Consider the following 18,712-nt stretch of genomic DNA (forward strand, 5'->3'; position numbering starts at 1 on the left):
CCAGGAACTACTATTCTTACAAATAAAACTAACTGCCATCTGATTTGATCCTCACAATCTTGTGATGTTTCAGATATTTTTCTCAGTTCTCAGACGAGTAAACTGGGGCTAAGAATAAATTAAGTGACTTGCGAACAACCACCAAACTAGAAAGCTAGAAATGCACTTAAGACTTCTTGACTCCAAATTTGGCATTTAATCTACAATGGCTCACAAAGACTTTAATGAAGAAGCTATACAATCCACACAACACAATAAAATTGTCCTGATTTGACTATAACTTGAGGCACTGGATACAATATATTGAAACCTGGATTAACCAAAATCCACAGTAAACAAGAATTTTTCTGGAAATTAAAAATATTTATTTTTAATAAATACTGTAAAATATAAAATATAGTACTACAGAAAAACATGTGAGATTCACTTCCATTTCAATTCTGTACTAGGCATCATTTTCCAGTATTGGTCAAAAAAACCATAAAGTTACAAAATGTTTTTATGTTCTGAGAAACTATAGTACCATACTTTGAGCACTATGTTCTGATTCTTGTTATTAGAATAACTAACAAGTACATTACTAGGTAGATTCAGTGTTTAAAATCAACCAGTATTTACAAAGAAATTAAAAACGTATTCTCAACAAGTGTTTCAGTTAAACTTGAAAAAAGAACCTTGAATTTACTTAGAGAATTGAGATCCGATTGAAGATTAAATGAAACAATAACTTCAACAAAGTAGTAAGATAGAAAATAAACCCACAAAAATCATCAGCACCCTTGCATATTACCTATAAAACCCAGAAGAAAAAAAGAGAACAAGAAATTCCACTGAAAATTACTACACAATGCATAAAACACCTGGGAGACCACCACTGTCCCAAGCCATATATAGGAATTATTATGAATACACATTAAAATATTCCTTAGAGAAACAGACCTACATAACTGGAGAGATACTGTTTGTGGTTAGACTGTGCTAACGTGTTTTTTTTTAATGAAACTTATAATACCTGATTTAATTTACTGATTCAGTCCCATACTAACCAAAATTATCATAGCGTTATTTTACAGAACTATAGAAAATGACAACAAAATTCTAGAGCAACAAAAGTTCTAGAACTCATGGAAAGAATGGTAGAAAAAAGTGGGAAAGAAAGAGAAGTGTAGCAATATCAGATCTCAAACTATTCTACAAAACAGTAATCATCAAAACTATGTGGTACTGGTTAAAAAACAGAAATGCTGATCGACGGTACAGATCAGGTAAGCAAGACACAGAAGCAAACATCTTATAACGGCATTCTTTAAACTCAAGGACATCAATTGTTCATTTCTGACAAAAACTGTTGGGAAAATTAGAAAGTGATCGATAGAAATCAGGTTCAGACCAACATCTCACCCCATATATCACAATAAGTTTCAAACAGATATATGATCTACCGATTCAAGGTCCTATGATAAACAAATTATAGAAGGCAAGGAAGTTATTTTCACAAAACTGTGTAGCAAATTTCTCCTGTAAAGATTTAATTTCCAAGAAATATAGGGAGTTTATACAAATATTTAAGAATGAGTCATTTCAAAGGATATGGAAAGGCAATACTCAAAAGAAGAAACAAATGCCATCAACAATCATATCAAAGAGATAAGACCTGTAATTTCAGTGGTATAGGTAACTCCCACATAAGGAAACTCCCTTTATGACAATACAAATCAGTACTTTTTCTGTAACTTAAGAGAATCACCCCTAGATCATAGAGAAATTAAATGACTCGGGGTCACACAGCTAGAATGAATGAGTGAATGAATGGGCATTTATTAAGCACTCACTATATGCAAAATGCTTATGCTCTGAAGATACAAATGGAAAATTAAATAATTGCTCTCAAGCAATTTATGTTCTAACCTGGAGGTGCAACTTACGGAGGGTTTCAGTTGCAAGTCATGGAAAAGCCCCTTGGTCCTTAAGGTGAAGCAGCAAAACAGATAGAAATGCCTTTTCTTAAATATCATTTCTATTGATAAAATCATATCAATTTGTGATGCGGAACCATATAACATAATGGGTGTCACAGAAGCAATTGATATAGGTTGATATACAGTTGATAGGTCTTCTATTTTAAGTCTGGCTTTCTATCCACTACATCAGCCTTTCACCATAAGAAATTAGAAATTAACCTAAGAATACTGACAAACATTCCCCTCCCCCCCGCAAAAAAAGTAAAGGAAAATAATAACTGGCAGAACTTTAAATTGTTTCAACCTTTGGGGAAATCAATCTGGAACTACATTCCATGTCACTAAACTGTACAGTGACAGCTGGTTGACATATACCTCAAAGACATCAATGACAGAGGGAAAAGACCCACGTGTACAAAAATATTTAAATCTTGTATTTTTCTTTTTGCAAAAGTTTAGGAAAAAGTGAATTATCAACCATCTGGGGAATGGCTGAACAAATTACGGTGTGATAGGACAAACATCCACAATAGTCCCTAAAACATAGGCTAAGAGAGTCACTCTCTCCTTCCTCCATACCACACCACCCCCTTAAAAGCACTGAAATCCATCTGGAGACAATTGCTCCAGCTGACTAATATTCAAACTGGTGACTTAGTTTACTCCTCAGCTACATATAAAAGTTCACTATGGGAGTAGTCAGACAAGAATTAGTAAATCCATAAAACACGAACTGTGCCCAAATGAATCAATAAATACTCTATCTTTGCTGAATATCCTTTCCATGTTGTTTTCAATTAAACTTTAGTGTCTCATTTTATTCTAAACTAAAACCCAAAGCATAAGATTAGGTGAGATCTGGCCCAGAATATACGGTATGTGTTTATAATGGAATATTACAATGTTGAAATAAATGTGAAGTGAGATAGTCAAAGAAATATTAAAAGACCTGTCTTTCCTGATGCAGAATAGAGTGAGTAGAACAATTTTTACAATAACTGCAATAAAGGAAAATCATTTTGAAAATATTTAGAAATTCTAACCAATGCAGTGACCAACTATGACTCTAGAGCAGAGGTATCCAATTCGCTACCTCAAAACTCCCAGGTTCGGCCAGAACCAGATTGAAATGTAATTGAGAAATGTTTAACAAAATAAATAAAAATACAATACAACATAGGTAATGTTTATTTTTGGTTTCTAAATCAATATGTTACCTGAAAGCATCCATTTCTATTTGAGTTTAACACCACTGTTCTAGATGACTGGTGATGCTGGTGACAAATGATGCTACCCAACTCTTAAAAGACAATAGACTCATGGTGCACAATGGCCAATACTTGAATTTGCTTTGCTTAACTATGCTTATTTGTTACAAAGGTTTGTTTTATCTGTAATTTAGAGAAACTACAGTGTTGCCAAAAAATTGATTTAAGTGTATGGGTGATTAAGGCAATCAATTCATCACTCCCCACTTAAAATAAATAACAAAATACTATAGCCTAGACCATCTTTATGGGGAGAGAACCTCTCCACTTAATCAAATCAATCTAACTTGTGGCTTTTAGGGTCTGTTATTCAGCTAGCTTAGAATCTGAGGGGAAGCAAAGGAAAGCAGTTCTAGTTAAGTACTGGAGAGGAAGCAGTGGGAGTGTGATGGAGGGGGAAAAGAAGGAAGATTAGATCATTTGGCCCTCTAGAGGATGACCTCATGATTTGGACTTTTCATTGGGTCCTAGAATTGAGACCTACAAGTGTTTCATTTCACTCTAACACTGAACATAAAATGACCCAACCTGGGCAGGTCAGGACTACCAGGCATAGTTAAGTAATTTGTCACAGACATAACTTCTGGGAGACCAGAAATTTAACGTAGGTAATCAGGTGCCTGATGATACAGCTGTTAATTAATTAGCAGGGGTAAATCTGTTGCCCTGAGATAGGGTAAGTGGGCCAATTTAAATAGCTAGCATTTCTATAGCTACACAGTCTCTCATTTTTTCTTCACAACAACCCTGGAGAGTAGGTGCTGTTATTATCTCTGTTTTATAAATGAGGAAAAGGCAGATAGAGATTTGTCCAGCATCACATGGCTAGTAAATGTCTGAGACCAGATTTGAACATACATGGGTTAGGTGGGTACTCTATCACGGGAGTCCAACTGAGCAGGAATTTAGTTGGGCCAGCATTAGGCACAACATGCCATCATGTCCCCTACATACAGACCAGCAATGGACTTCTCTCCTGCCTCCGCCATTCCTGTAATGGCTCCAACCTGGTTTCATTCAGTGGAGAGTATGAGAGGCAATATAATGCAAGATGAACCTTTGAACAAACAAGATAGCCATAAAGGCAGCTTCTACTATTAAGTGGAGTTAGTACGTTCAAAATGACACTCACGGGAAAACTGGAACACTAATGCATTGTTGGGAGTTATGAACTAATCCAACCATTCTGGAGAGCAATTTAGAACTATGCCCAAGGAGTTTTAAAACTGTGCCTACCCTTTGATCCAGCAATATCACTACTAGGTCTGTATCCCAAAGAGATCATAAAAACAGGAAAAGGACCCACATGTACAAAAATATTTATAGCAGCTCTTTCTGTGGTGGCAAAAAACTGGAAATTGAGAGGATGCCCATCACTTGGGGAATAGCTGAACAAGTTATGGTATATGAATGCAATGGAATACTATTGTTCCATAAGAAGTGCTGAGCAGGTGGATTTCAGAAAAACCTGGAAAGACTTACATGAACTAATGCTGAGTGAAGTGAACAGAACCAGAACATTGTATACAATAACGGCAACATTGTGTGATAAACAAATTTAAAAACTCTTCTCAGCAATGCAATGATATAAGATAATTCCAAAAGATTAATGACGGAAAATGCTATCCACATCCACAGAAAGAACTATGGAGTCTGAATGCAGAACAAAGCATTCTGTTTTCTCTTTTGTTTTTTCTTTCTCGTGATTTTTCCCTTTTGTTCTGACTCTTCTTTCACAACATGACTACTGTGGAAATATGTTTAATATGATTATATATACATAGCCTACATCAGATTGCCTACCATTTTGGGGAGGGAAGATGGGGAGGAGGGTGGAAAATTTAGAACTCAAAATCTTATAAAAGTGAATGCTGAAAACTAACAATAAACAAATTAATCTTTTTTAAAAAAAAAGTGGCTTTCAGTTTTCTCAGGTATTACTCACAAAAAACAGGTTGCGACTAGGCCAGAAACTGAGGCATCTATCTGGTCCAAGCCCCAGAAACTTGAGGAATGAGATTTTGCCAGTGGCCCCTGACAAAGTGCCAAAGCACAGGTAACTGTCGTTTAGCGACCATGAAACCAGTAACAGGTAACGTAGTAGGAGGGAACGGGAGTTCGGGGAAGTCCTCCCTGTGGGTAAGTGCCAGGCTGCATGACTGCCATGTGAGAGACCCTCTTGAGGGATGATATGGAAAATATCTTCATCTGCACTAATTCCTGATCACTGGCCATGAACCCGGAGAGAACAAGACTAGACAACAAAAGCTCTCCCTTGAAGGAATTGTGGTTTTCTAAGATCATTGTGTCCATCTGACTAGCAGAGAAAGTTTTGCTTCTTCTTTCTTGACAGTCATATACACATATATTTATATACATATACACAGTATTTGATTTTGATCTCATCTTTTGGTCACCAAAGGCACTCTTGATAAGGGTATTAGCAAGGTACAAAGAGAATTTCACAAACAATATTCAAAAATGAAAACACATCTTTAGCTTTTCACAATTAACTTAAAAGATATGGACAATAAGAATTCAATTTGTGTGTTTGTTAATTGCCAAAAAAAAAAGGCACTTGATCCAGTAGGACAAAACAGTATCTCCAAGACCCAATAAGGTGCCTCTAAATCATTACTTCAAAACCATTCAAAGGGGCAGCTAAGTGGCACAGTGGATAGAGCTCAGGCCTTGGAGTCAGGAGGACCTGAGTTCAAATCCGGCCTCAGACACATAACACTTACTAGCTGTGTGATCCTGGGCAAGTCACTTAAACCTACTGCCTAGCTAAAACAAAACAAAACCATTCACAGCTCTACCGAAGACTTAACAGAAATAGCCTGTCCAAGAGCCCTCCAATCATACATCAGGTGAGGTACACAACAGGGAGGTGCCGGCTTGACAAATGCTGGAGCTGCCGAGGAGATGATCCAGGACAGACCTGAGGCTGGAGAGGAACTGCCTGTGGATGCTGAGGACTACAGACAGCAGAGCACTGATTATAAGAAACTCCAGAACATTACAGAGCTCTTCCAGATGACTACACAGGTAAATTTACTCAAGCAACTGGAAAGAGCTGGATGATGGACTAATATTCTACTGGGGTAGAAGAAACGAATGAGTCCTCAAACATTAATGTCTTTGTAGAGTACTGAAGGAGTTGAATAATAAAAGCAAAGGTCCTGGGGTAGAATGGCTCCGTTCTGAGGGTTTTAAACGTGGAAAGGCAGCAGTAGGAAGTCCTCTGGGCCAAATGATAGATGCCAGGTCCAGCTCAAGGAACAGAATGAGACATACATTTTTAGACACGGCAAATGTACAGATTATTTTGTTTGACAATACTCATTTGCTAAAAAAGATTATGTTTTTCTTTTTTTGTGGGGAGAGTAGCATTTGAGGAGGTAAAAGAGAGCTATTATCAGTGTTTACTCCCCACCCTTAAAGAGAATTTTTAAAAGATTTTTAATATGCACAAAAAAAAAGAAAATTCTGAAGAAAACAGAAAAGACAGACAGCTTTGAAAGTAACATGTTTAGTTTATTTATCTTTTTTAAAAAGCAGGCTGTAAATTAATTGATAGTTTCATATAAAATTTTTTTCTGTTCTACTTATGTGGAGAAACGCTTCGTAAAATTTTTTTAAAATTTTAAAAAAATTTTTAAAGGTGTAAAAAGCTTTTTTCCATAAGTTTCTGTAGACTAACAAAACATGTCTACTGAAATTTTAGGACTAAAATGATACAGATTTATGGGTGCAAAAGAAAAAATTTTGAACAAATTACTCACAAAAGAGCTGAAATCTGTAACCAAGTAAATCTGAAGACTTTGTGAGGGAAAATTATTTGGGAATCATCAATTAATAAATAGGAAATAAAATATAACAAGAACTTTAGAAGAGTTAATACAGATCCTTGGAGATAAATCTCCAATGGAATTTCAAGACTTTATATGGTTACTATGAGTAGCTGCATATTTTTCAGATGAGTTAAATTAGACTCTCTGAATATGAATAAGCTTTAGGCTGTGCTGCCCAGGTAATTTCTGTTAATCTTTTTCTGATTCTAATGTATCAAAAAAATTAATTTCTAGCCCAAATAAGAGTTTTAAGCATAATTAACTTAAACAATATTAGCAACCTAAAAACGTTTTAATTGGTCCTAATATGATTCTTTTATAAGTCTAACAATGTCAGGAAAATATGTATGAACTATTTGTGGTCAAAGACTCAAAATACGTAAAAATTCAGCATGGCCATTTATCTCCTTCAAACAATGTCAAATTCTTCCATCTTCCATTTTGAAAAAAAATTAACCTGTTTTTATGATAGGAAAATGTAGTTTAACGTTGTTTAATAGCTAATAATGGCTTTTTTTCACAGTAACATCGTGTAAAATAAACCATAATCCCAAAGGACAGGATGTAACATCATTCTCTCAGAAGGTAGGCGGGGGCCCCAGATTTGGAATAGAGTGAATACTGTTGGACTTGGTTGGTTCAGGATCACAAATCAAGAGTTAGAAGGGATTTGTCAAAGACCATCTAGGCCAATTCCTTCATTTTGCAATGAGGAAACCAGGGCCAGATGCTCCAATTCCAGAGTCAGTGGTCCTTTCACTGTACTGCATGGTTTTGTTGGCTGGTTTTTCTTCTTTAAAAGAGAAGAGTTCAGAAATAGGAGAGAATATATCAGAAAATGATTGTGAATAAAACATCATTTTAAAAAAGGAATAGAATAAAGCACATATTTTTTTTAAATACTTTGAAAAACCAAGCTCTGACTTCACTCTCCTCCCTCTCTCATCTTAAGCCATAGTTAAGCCACTTCAGCTCTCCTCGATACTGAATCCTTTGCTGCCTCTGTATTACTGCCCCTCACCATAAGTTTACTTTCACCATCTGCCTCATCCACTCCTACACACAAACTGCTGAATTCAGTTCTCACAATCAGGACAACCAGTCAACAAGCATTTGTCCTGAATTGTCTATCCCCATTGCTAAGTCTCTGGCTGAGATTGCCATTTCTTGAGGAGCTTCAGCAACAACTGCCAGCTCAATTGCTCCCAGGCTGCTCCACCTCCTCAAAAGCCCAGCAGACACCCACGCAACAGAAATCTTTCCTCAGGCCTAATCTATCTTCTTCCCATCTTACTGCTCCTCATCCCTCATAACATAACCCAAAATTGTGGGTCTCTCCAAAGGTTCTGTCCCAGGCTCATTGCTTTTCACTCTCGCTTGTTAATCCTATCAGTTTCCACCAGTTTAATTATCACTATTCAAAAGATCCGTGGATCTATATATATTCAGGCTCTGTCTCTTCTCTGAGCTTCAGTTCCCACATCACCAGTTGTTGATAAGACATTTCAAACTAAATGTTCAAGAAACATTTCATGTTCAATACGTTCCAAACTTCCCTATTTTTGGCAAAGGCACTGCTATCCTTCCAATCTCCCAATTCCAAAACCCAACTTTATTCTCAACTTTCCCTGACCTCAAATCCAATCAGCTGCCAAATTTTGCTATGTCCACTTCTACAACATCTCTGGTGTCCAACTTTCTACTCATATAATTACTCCCTTACTTTAGTCAGGGGTGTTAAGGATCTCTGCAGGCTGCATGTTCACTTAGAAAACCATATTACTGACATTATCTATGTTCTATTGTATTTTTATTAATTTTGTTAAACATTCCCAATTACATTTTAATCTGATTCAGGAGACAATAAGGAATTTTGCGAACTGTGAGTTTGACCCCCTATGGTTAGGGCTTTATTCACACCACACCTGAGAGAAATGATTATTAATAACCAATGTTTTGGGGAGATCCAGAGCTTCCCTTTTTTCTATAGTCCTCATTTCAAAGTTCAGTCTCTTGAAGGACCTTACTGATAATGACACTGAATTAACCCTCCTCAATCATGGTCAGACCCCACTCAAACTTACAAGGAATATAATCTAAGGTGGGGAAGCCCATTGTGCTCTACTGGTTTGGATGGGGATAAATTTTTTTATTAGATTGTCCAAGGCTGAGGGTAATTTAGAAGTAAATGACATAATCAAAGTTCATTAGAATAGGTCCCACTCCTCCTTGTAATATTTATTCTCTCTCAGTACTTGTTAACCAATCAGTGATTGCCACTCTCTGGAACACACACTTTTCCAAGGCCATATAAGCCCTGGGCCTGCTGCCATGAGGTTCTTTGGCATTCCCGAGAACCATTGGTCTCTTTTATTAAAGTGCTAGAATTATTAATAAAAGGACTAATTACCTAGAAATTATGTGTCTCATTATGTGGCATTTAGCCACACCCTAAATTGTTTCAATAGCAAGCTAACTGGCATCCTGCCTCTTCTCTCCCTACTATAGTTCATCTTATTACATGACTTATCAAACTACTTTTCCTTAAGTAAAGATCTGATCATGTGATTCCTCTATTCGATCAACTCCAGAAGCTTCATATTGTCTTTAGGATAAAATATCAGCTCCTTATATCTTTTAAAACTTATATATAGCTTTTAAACTCCTTCACAACCTGGACCCAACCTATCTTTCCACCCTCCCTTAGCATATGATCTAGCTAAACTGGCCCTTCTTACTCTCCCTCACCTGCAACAATACTCCATCGCACACAAAGATATTGCCACATGCAGGGCAGACAAGTGAGTCTAGCTGAAGCAGCAAGGCACTCTGACAGAGAGAAGAGGCAGGATGGGCCACGCAAGTCAAAATACTACCACCACCACCACCACTACCACTTTCACCAACATTTCCCTCTCAGACACTGATATAGACAGCCCAGGATCCTGAACCCAAGAACCTAAGAGCCTGAAGAATAGCAATGCTTCCAGCCCAGTGCCCTCAGCTATCATCTGGGAAGCAACTGCTATGAAGATGCAGCCTGGCAACTGCTCCTGCAGGTGCCAGCCACAGCTACTAAAGACCCAGAAAATAAAGTTCTTACCACAGAGTCTTTGGCAATGTCAAATAGTTCAAAACGAAAAACAGATATGATTTTATCAGCCAAATACTGGTGGACACTAAAGAGGCATTACCATTTACCTTTCCCCCTACACCCTAAGAACCATAGGACCTTCCATATGACTTGCAACTAAAACCTTCCACATGTTATCTGCTAACATTAGAATGTAAGCTCTCTGAGAGCAAAGACTGTCCTACTGGTATCCCCAGTACTTGTCAAAGTGCTTTGCACATAATAAGCACTTCAAAATAAACTTCATTCATTCATCTCTCATGCCTTTACATTGTCCAATATGTCTGGAATACACTCTTAAAGCGCCTTTCTTCCAATAAGATGCAACTCAACCAGCATCTTCAGCATGAAGCCTTTCCTAATGCTCCCTACAGACAATGGTTTTTCCCTCCCAAACTATATTCACATGATACATACCTTTCATATCTTAGCAGAGTAGGAGGCAAGTAAGGAGGACTATTCTGGTAGTGTATTTACACACACACACACAGAGGTATTTTTGCTTAAACTGTGTTAATTTATTTGGTTCTGTTGCAACAAAAGATGGAGATGTATAATGCCAAAATGATGGATATTGATGCAAAAGGTATTAATTAAACTGATTTCAAAAAAGGAAAAAAGTTTAGAGGTACTAAGTATTCATCAAAAAAAAAAAAGGTATTTATATATGATTGTTAGGCACATGGTGATCTGGTAGCCAGGGTCTGTTGAGTTGCATCTACTATTTAATGAATTTTACTACAGCAAGGTTCCAGTGTATTTGTATTAATATTTTAATAAGTCCAGAAATATCAAAAGCATGGACCAAATATAGATATTATGGATACTTTTGGTTTTAGGATAAAAATTTGTAAATATTCACAATATAAAATTATAAAAGTGATATGATACTTCAGATATGTTTTAACCAGCACAGAGTATGAGATTACTGCCTTTCTTACTGCAGATTTCATCCTTCAATTAATGCAGTCTAACATTGCATTACTGCCTATTCACATTAATCTTTCATAAAAGGTTTATGGAATATAAAATTAAAGCTCAGAATGATTTTTCCAACAGTATACAGTCAGTAGCAGAACTAAGAATCCATTTTCCAAGTTCTTCACCCTTTGAGCTTTGTAATCAATTGACTAAATACAAACCTAAGTCTTCTGTATGTCATTACCTGGGAGATATGGTTGATGGAAGACTCCATTCTCCTAAGCTGAGAGGCTTGGATGTCCAGTAGTTGGAGCACATTGTTGGCCAATGCATTTATCTGATAAGCAACACTAGCTAAGGACTGGGTGGTGTAGGCTTTGGTCTCTTCTAGTGCTTTCCTTTTGTCTGGAGCCTGAAACATTAACAAACATACAAAAACATTATTTAATAGATGTATGGGGAAGTCAAGTTACATATTTAATTATGTTGGGGGCAGCTAGGTGGCGCAGTGGATAGAGCACCGGCCCTGAAGTCAGGAGGACCTGAGTTCAAATCCAACCTCCGACCAAACGCTTGACACATATTAGCTGTGTGACCCTGGGCAAGTCACTTAACCCCAACTGCCTAAAAATTTTAAAAATTAAATTAATTTATTATGTTGAAAAAAACCATAACTAGTGGCCCCACAAAGCACAACAAAAATAAAACTTAAATTTTGGTAATAACCATCTTCTGAAGTGGTTTTCTGCATCAGAAGTGTAAAACATGCTGCCCACAACAATCCCAAGTGCAGGCTAAATCACATTAAAATGTGACTGGGAAACATTTTTTAAAATAAAAAATATAATAAAACATTAACAACATTACATTTTAATAGTACGTCAATATGTGTCCCACAGGGATCCTCACGTACAGATTAGTGATCCATTTCTGTCTGAGTTTGAAAGCACGGTTCTACATACATCTCTAACCCAAGGAAAGTTTCACAACTCCCTTCCTTCCCCCTCCAAAATTATCTGTCTTTAGTCTTACATCCCCAAGAGGCCAATTTCCTTTCCCTTTACAGTGACATCACAGTACCCAGCAACAATCAAGTAGGGAAAATTACTTCCCCACAATTAAAATTTCCTACTGTACTGGCCATCTTTAAAAGCCTGCTCAATATATATAAAATTTCAAAGCTTGTTCACAAACAAAATTAACGCAGTTAAAATTATAAGGGAAATAGTTAACTGGGGGAAAATGTTTACAGAAAGTTCTTCTAATAAATGTGATATCTAAGATAAATACATACTAGTAAAAGGCATTCCATAGTCAAAAGGTATGAACTGGGCAGCTAGGTGGCACAGTGGATGGAGCACCAGCCCTGAAGTCAGGAAGATCTGAGTTCAAATCTGACCTCAGACACATAACACTTACTAGCTGTGTGACCCTGGGCAAGTCACTTTAACCCCACTGCCTAGCAAAAAAAAAAAAAAAGAAAAGGAAAGGGAAAAAAAGGTATGAATTCTTAGTTCACAAAAAGAAATCCAAACGAACAAAAGAGTTGAAAAAATTCTCCAAATTGTTAAAAAATAAAAATTAAAACATCTCTGAATTTCTACCTTTCTCCCAACAAACTGGCAAAGATAACAAGGAAAGTGTCAGTTGTTGAAGGGGCCTAAGGATAACAGATACAATAATATTCTGCTAGAGAAGTTATGAAGTGGTCCACCCACTCTCAAAAGCAATCTGAAAACATTCCCCAAAAGGTCCTAAATTATGCATACTCTTTGATCTAGTAATACCACTACTAACCCTATAGGCTACAGATCAAAGGAAAAAAGGACATCCACACATTCTTTGGTTGTGCTGTTTTAATATTACTTGAAATACATGGGTTACTGGCTAAGGATAACAAATGTATTTGGTTACACAGAAATTTTGTATGTGGAAACATTCATCATATTTGGTGCTAAATTTATTAAAATTTAAAAAGAAATAAACTCAACAACTATACCAAATGTTTTACTTTGAGAGGGGAATAGTACATACACATGAATTTGAGGGGCTAGCAACAGGGTTACAAAAATAGGGGAAAAGAAAAAAGGTTACTGAAGAGTTATCAAAAGAAGAATATTGAATTTAGTCAGAAGTCCTGGATTTTTATCAAAAACAGAAATAAATCAGTTTTAGTCTAAGAGAATTACTATGCTGGTCAGAAAACACATTTCTACCCTTCATCTCATAAACCCACACCTGGAGTTAACTCCACAAAGTGGATAGTGTTCATAAAAGGAAAAAAAAAATCAATTTCCCTAAAATACTTATGGTTCAGCTAAATTCCTAATCCAATGTCACACAGCTAGTTCGTAACAGGTCTGACCATGTCATCTCTCCCCAAGCCTCATTCCAACTCAATAAACTCTAGTGGCTTCTATTACTTCCAGAACCAAATAGGAAAGCCTCTGGTTTTTTTATAACTCTCCTACCTTTCCACTCTTCTTACACCTTAACCTTACTCATTCCCACACACTGTGCAATCCAGCTACAATGGCCACCCTGCTTTTCCTCACACAAGAGACTTATCTACTGACTCAAACCATTTTTACTGGCCTAGAATTCTCCATGCCCGGAATTCTCTCCCTATGAAATCCACCTTCTACAAAAAGCATTAATAATGGGGACTCTCAAAGCTCTGTTGATTATCTCCAGTTCATTCTGTACGTGTCTTGTTTGTACACAGTTATTTGAATTTGTTAACCCCCTTACACTGTAAGTCCATTGAGAGATGTTTTTTGCCTTTCTTTATATCTCCAGTGATTAAGCAAAGTGGCTAGCACACAGTAGGTGCTTCATAAAATCCTTGTTGATTGACATCATAATTCTTCCCAGCAGGCCATTACTCTTTCTTTCTTTTTTTTCCCCAGGCCCTTACTCTTAATAGACTTGAAAAAATCCTATAAATTTCCCAAGCAGGAAGAGGAGAAACAAAGAAGCAAATATACTCCAAAGAACTACACTTCTATACTTTGTTTCAGTTTTAGAGTTCTGGTCTCTGCCCTCAAACATTTCCACCACTTCTTCACTTTCAAAAGCTAACACCATCAAAAAAAAAAGGCTACCTCTAGAAACTCAAATTAGGTACAAACATCAGTAATAATTCAAACAATACTTTTGGAGGCAAAAAGAAAGGAAAATGCAAAACAACCACACCCAGTCATAGGTTACTCATATAACTTAATTCAGCCCATTCACTGAGCACTTAAACCATGCATTTCACTGTACCAGCTGCCTCTGTGCTAGTGAAACAAACTAATGAGCATATTCACTGCCCAAATGAGCTTAAAGCATATTTTAGTTAGAAGGTAAAAACAAAGATAATGTATCTTGTTCAAAAAGCAAAAGGGAAGCAGATTTCAAATAGCAGTAGGGCACACAGGCCAAATAAGAGCCGGCCAAATCGTGCAGAGCCTGAAATGAAGGCTGCTGGAAGATACAAGATATCTCACATATATGTAAGAGCAGCACTTGACAAAAACCAATTTGGCAGTAGAATGGAAGACAGCCTGGAGCGCGACCAATCAGATAACAAGAAAGTTGTTATAAATTTATTTAAATAGTTCCAATAAGACACAGCAATAACTAGGGTGGCAATAGTGAAAAAAGGTAAGTGTCAATGGATGCAAGAAAACCTCAGCGGTAGGAGAGAGGAGATAAGAGAGCAGAATGGTGTGCTGGGGAGAGAGTACTGATACTGGATTTGGGGAAGCCTGGTACGGCAATCTCAGTTCTAAGTCAAACTACCTGCGTCAGCTTGGGCAAGTGACATAATGACTCTAGGTCTCACTTTCTTCATCATGAGCACGAGAGGGGCAGACATCTGATCTCTGAGGTCCTGCTGTATTTCAGAGAGAGCTTTCAAACAGCACTTGCTGGCTGTTTTTTTAGCAATCACATCCACTAGTTCTTTCAGTACTTTAGCATGAAGTCCAACTAGGCAAGATGATGTTAATTAATCAAGAGCAGCCAAGTGCTCTCTCCTTAGGACCAACTTCCCATTTGCTATTCTGTTATATTCTTTCTAATACAAAGGTCATTCTCCTCCACAGAGAAAAGAGGCAAAATAAGAACTCAGCAATTCTGTTGTCAATTATCACTCCATTCCCCTCTGACAGCAGTCCTGTCCTTCTTCGGTCTTCTTTTCCCCAAAATCATTTCAAGGGGGGAAAAAAGTCCAAACATTTTTGTTATTAGTTTTTCTTGCCAGCTTCAGGTGATGGAATTTTAGCATTCCTGTGACTCTTTGGAGGGTCATACCAAGCTTTCGCATTCATTCTGCATTACCTTCCCTTGCTGCCATCTTTTGTACATATTGTTAGGTTAGTTTCTTAATTTGTTTCCTGTCTTGAGGATTAGGACTCTTAAAGAAGTTTCCCTGAAATACAAGAGAAACACCAAAGGACTGGGGAAAGCCAAGTGTCCCAGTTTTCAAAGAAGGGGCAAACTTAACTTGGGAACATTTCAGAAATATGTTATAGATGAAATGATCAATGAACATCTAGAAAAGTGGTGATCACACAAAGCCAGAATGGCTTCCTCAAGAACAGGTCATGCCAAGCTGTACTTATTTCCTTTTTTAGAAAAGGTTGTTATTAAACCTGTTAATAACAGAACTGGTGTCTAGTTAACCTACATCTTAGCAAAACTTTACACAGGATAACTCATACCAGCTGTGTGGAAAACTGATAAGCTAGCACATCCTAGGACAGTACAATTAAACGAATTCAGGATTGGCTGAATGTCTGGGCTCAAAGGTACCATTAATTAAAAGGCATCTCCAGTGGTACCAACCCTCTGCTGACTCTCCCTACAAAATTTTAGTCTGCAGGATCTTACTGCCTACCCTTCCTCTTAACCCTCTGAAGCCATTCCCCACAATTCTAGGGCGTATGTCAAATTATGCTCCATTTCCTTCTCCTCTCTTACGAGCCCTAATAAGTGAGTGGTGAGGAAACAGGTGGCAATTGTGGTCAATTCTTTTAGTAAGAGATAGTGAAGGGGATGAGAAAACTGTGACAGTGGTAAGGGCTAAGGAGAGAATTTTACGATAATGAAACCGAAGGACTATTTTGAAGATATAAAAAACTAGACTAACTAATAAAGCAAAGACCAAGATAGACATGGAAAGGATGGAGAAAGAAATGCTGTTCTGAGATATGAAGGAAGGAGAGACTGAGTGAAAAGAAATTTTGGAGGCAAAGAAGCTGAAGCAGTTCACTTCTGATGTGCACAATATCAATAAAGTAAAGAATGATGTCTGGGGGGGGGAGATGGCTCCAGAGCCACGTATACTTTTCCTTGACACATGAAATAGCTCATTAGTACCAGTCTTGTTTTCCAACCACTGTTAAAGCTGGTTTGTCTTATTTTCTTTTTTTCCTTTGGGAAGATGAGAGCCAGAAGGACTGGGGAATTGGGGGGGCTCAAAAATGGAATGAAGTATAAAGAATCAGATTCTCCTGAAGTATTTCAGCAAGAATAAAAAGACAGGAGAAAAGAGGAATGAATTAAAGAGTATCTGTTAGATAAAAAAATTTACTCAGGATGGAATTCACAGAGTGGTAAGAAATAAAAAAAGAGAAAAGGGAGAAGGGAGAAGGTGAAAGTATAACTATGCAGATTCATTGCAGGAGGAATAAAGGTGTGTAATACAGGATTGATCCCTGTGATAGTCACCAAGTAGCACCGAAACTTAGGACAACATGAGAGAGGGTAAGGGAAAGGTGAGCTATATAATAGGCAACCAATTGTTGGTATAGATTATGTCTGACATGTTTATATGTAATGTGTTCTTAACTCAGGAAGTACCAATATGGCAGACAATGTACTGCAGTGGGAAAATGACCTATGACTAATTCTAGTACCAACTGAATGGCTTAAGTCTGCTATTTCAAGTCTCAGGTGAACATTACATTCATAGAATGACAAATGTATTATGACTTTTCAGCTTAGGACAAAAAAAGAAAAAATTCCAATCTTTTTCTACCTTATCAAGGCAGCTGTCCTGCTCCTTAAATCTTTTTTGTCTTTTTTAGAATTTCATGTCTTTATTGAGGATTAGCCATCACAACTGTCTAAAGTTTTTTGATTAGAGATGTGCAATCACTTTGTACATGGGCAAACTGATACTCCATTTCTAATAATCTTCATGATATTATCCAACAATCTGCTGGATTTTTGTGGGAGCATATTGGGTCACCATGTCAGAGAACAGCATATGATGAATTCTAGGATCCCCTGTGTCATTTTCCTATAATTATAGCTTGGATTAGTTTTCTTCCAACTCATTCATTACCTAACACTGACCCACACAGAAGCTAATTTGTGCTATTTCCTCCATCAGTGCCCTTGACCCTAACCCCTTCAGTCACTTTTGCTCCATATTATTCTCTTTCCAGTATTCAATATATCCCTCTCTAGTAGCTCCTTGCCTGATGCCTATGCAGAGACCTATGCAGGTCCTCCTTTGTTCTAAAACAAAAAGAAAAGTGTTCCACTGACACTACCCTTCTTCAAGTTATTGCTGTAGTTCAACAGTAAACTTCTAGAAAGAGTATGAGAACACTTCTTCCCTACTTGTTCGTTCTTCAACCCCTTGCAATCTGGCTTTTATACCACCATTCAGTGCGCCATTGCTCTCTCCATAGTTACTGATAACCTCTTACCTGCCAAATCGAGTGGACTCTTTTTGATGTTGTTCAGGTTGTTTAATTTGTTCTGTTTTAAGAGCACTGTCGACCACCCCCATTCTTTTGGGCTCCTTCTCTTCCGGGAGCTTCTGCCCCAATTCCCTTTGCTGGTTCTCCAATCTCTGAATCAATCTCCCACCTCAACTCTACCCTCTCTAATCCATCTTCCACATGGCTGCCAAAGCGATAAAGCTAAAAAACATGTCTGACCACAGCAATCCTTTGGATCTAAACACTCGGGTGGCTCCCTTTTTCCTCCAGAATAAAATACGAACCCTTCTGTTCAGCATCTTCCCAATCTGTACCCAGCCTAACTTTCTAAGTTTCTTACTCCCCTTCATGCCAAACTGGCATGGTCACACTAGGATACTTACTATTGCTTAACACCCAACATTTCATGTCCTCTGTATCTATTCCATGCCTGGAATGCCCAGTCTCCTCCTTTAGGCCTCTCACAAGTCTTGGCTTTCTTGAGTGTTCAAGTTTAAATTCCATCTCCTACACAAGGCCTTTCCTGACACCCCTCAGCTGCCGGCATCTCCCACGCCAACAAAATTGCTTTCTATTGTGTATTATTATCTATGTACACATGTATGTGTTGTTTCTTCTGATAGAAGGTAAGTTCCTTTAGGCCAAGGATTGTCATTTTTGTCTGCTAATTGGATCTGACTACTGGGTCCTCTGTTACAGGAAGACCCTCCCCCTTTCATATTCAGTCTAGTTAGCAAATAATTTCACATTTGACTCCACTCCATTCTCAACAATTTAATCAGTGCTTCAGGTTTACTTATAATCACCTCAAACTATACCTAACCTGCCCTCAGATACTTAATAGCTAAGTAGT

General features: G+C 37.5%; 1 protein-coding gene across 8 annotated transcripts in view; it reads right to left on the minus strand.

Annotated features, from left to right (window-relative positions):
• ABI1 (abl interactor 1) overlaps positions 1-18,712 on the minus strand; it is a 105,949-nt gene that overhangs the window by 43,985 nt on the left and 43,252 nt on the right. For all 8 annotated transcript variants that reach the window (XM_020990326.2, XM_020990329.2, XM_020990328.2 and 5 more), the window contains exon 2: positions 11,382-11,549. In XM_020990326.2, the coding sequence (XP_020845985.1) occupies positions 11,382-11,549 (168 nt within the window). The remainder of the gene's footprint in view (positions 1-11,381; positions 11,550-18,712) is intronic.

This window comes from Phascolarctos cinereus, unplaced genomic scaffold (assembly GCF_003287225.1).
Source record: "Phascolarctos cinereus isolate Bilbo 61053 unplaced genomic scaffold, phaCin_HiC Scaffold_1;HRSCAF=81, whole genome shotgun sequence".
Classification (NCBI taxonomy): Eukaryota; Metazoa; Chordata; class Mammalia; order Diprotodontia; family Phascolarctidae; genus Phascolarctos; species Phascolarctos cinereus.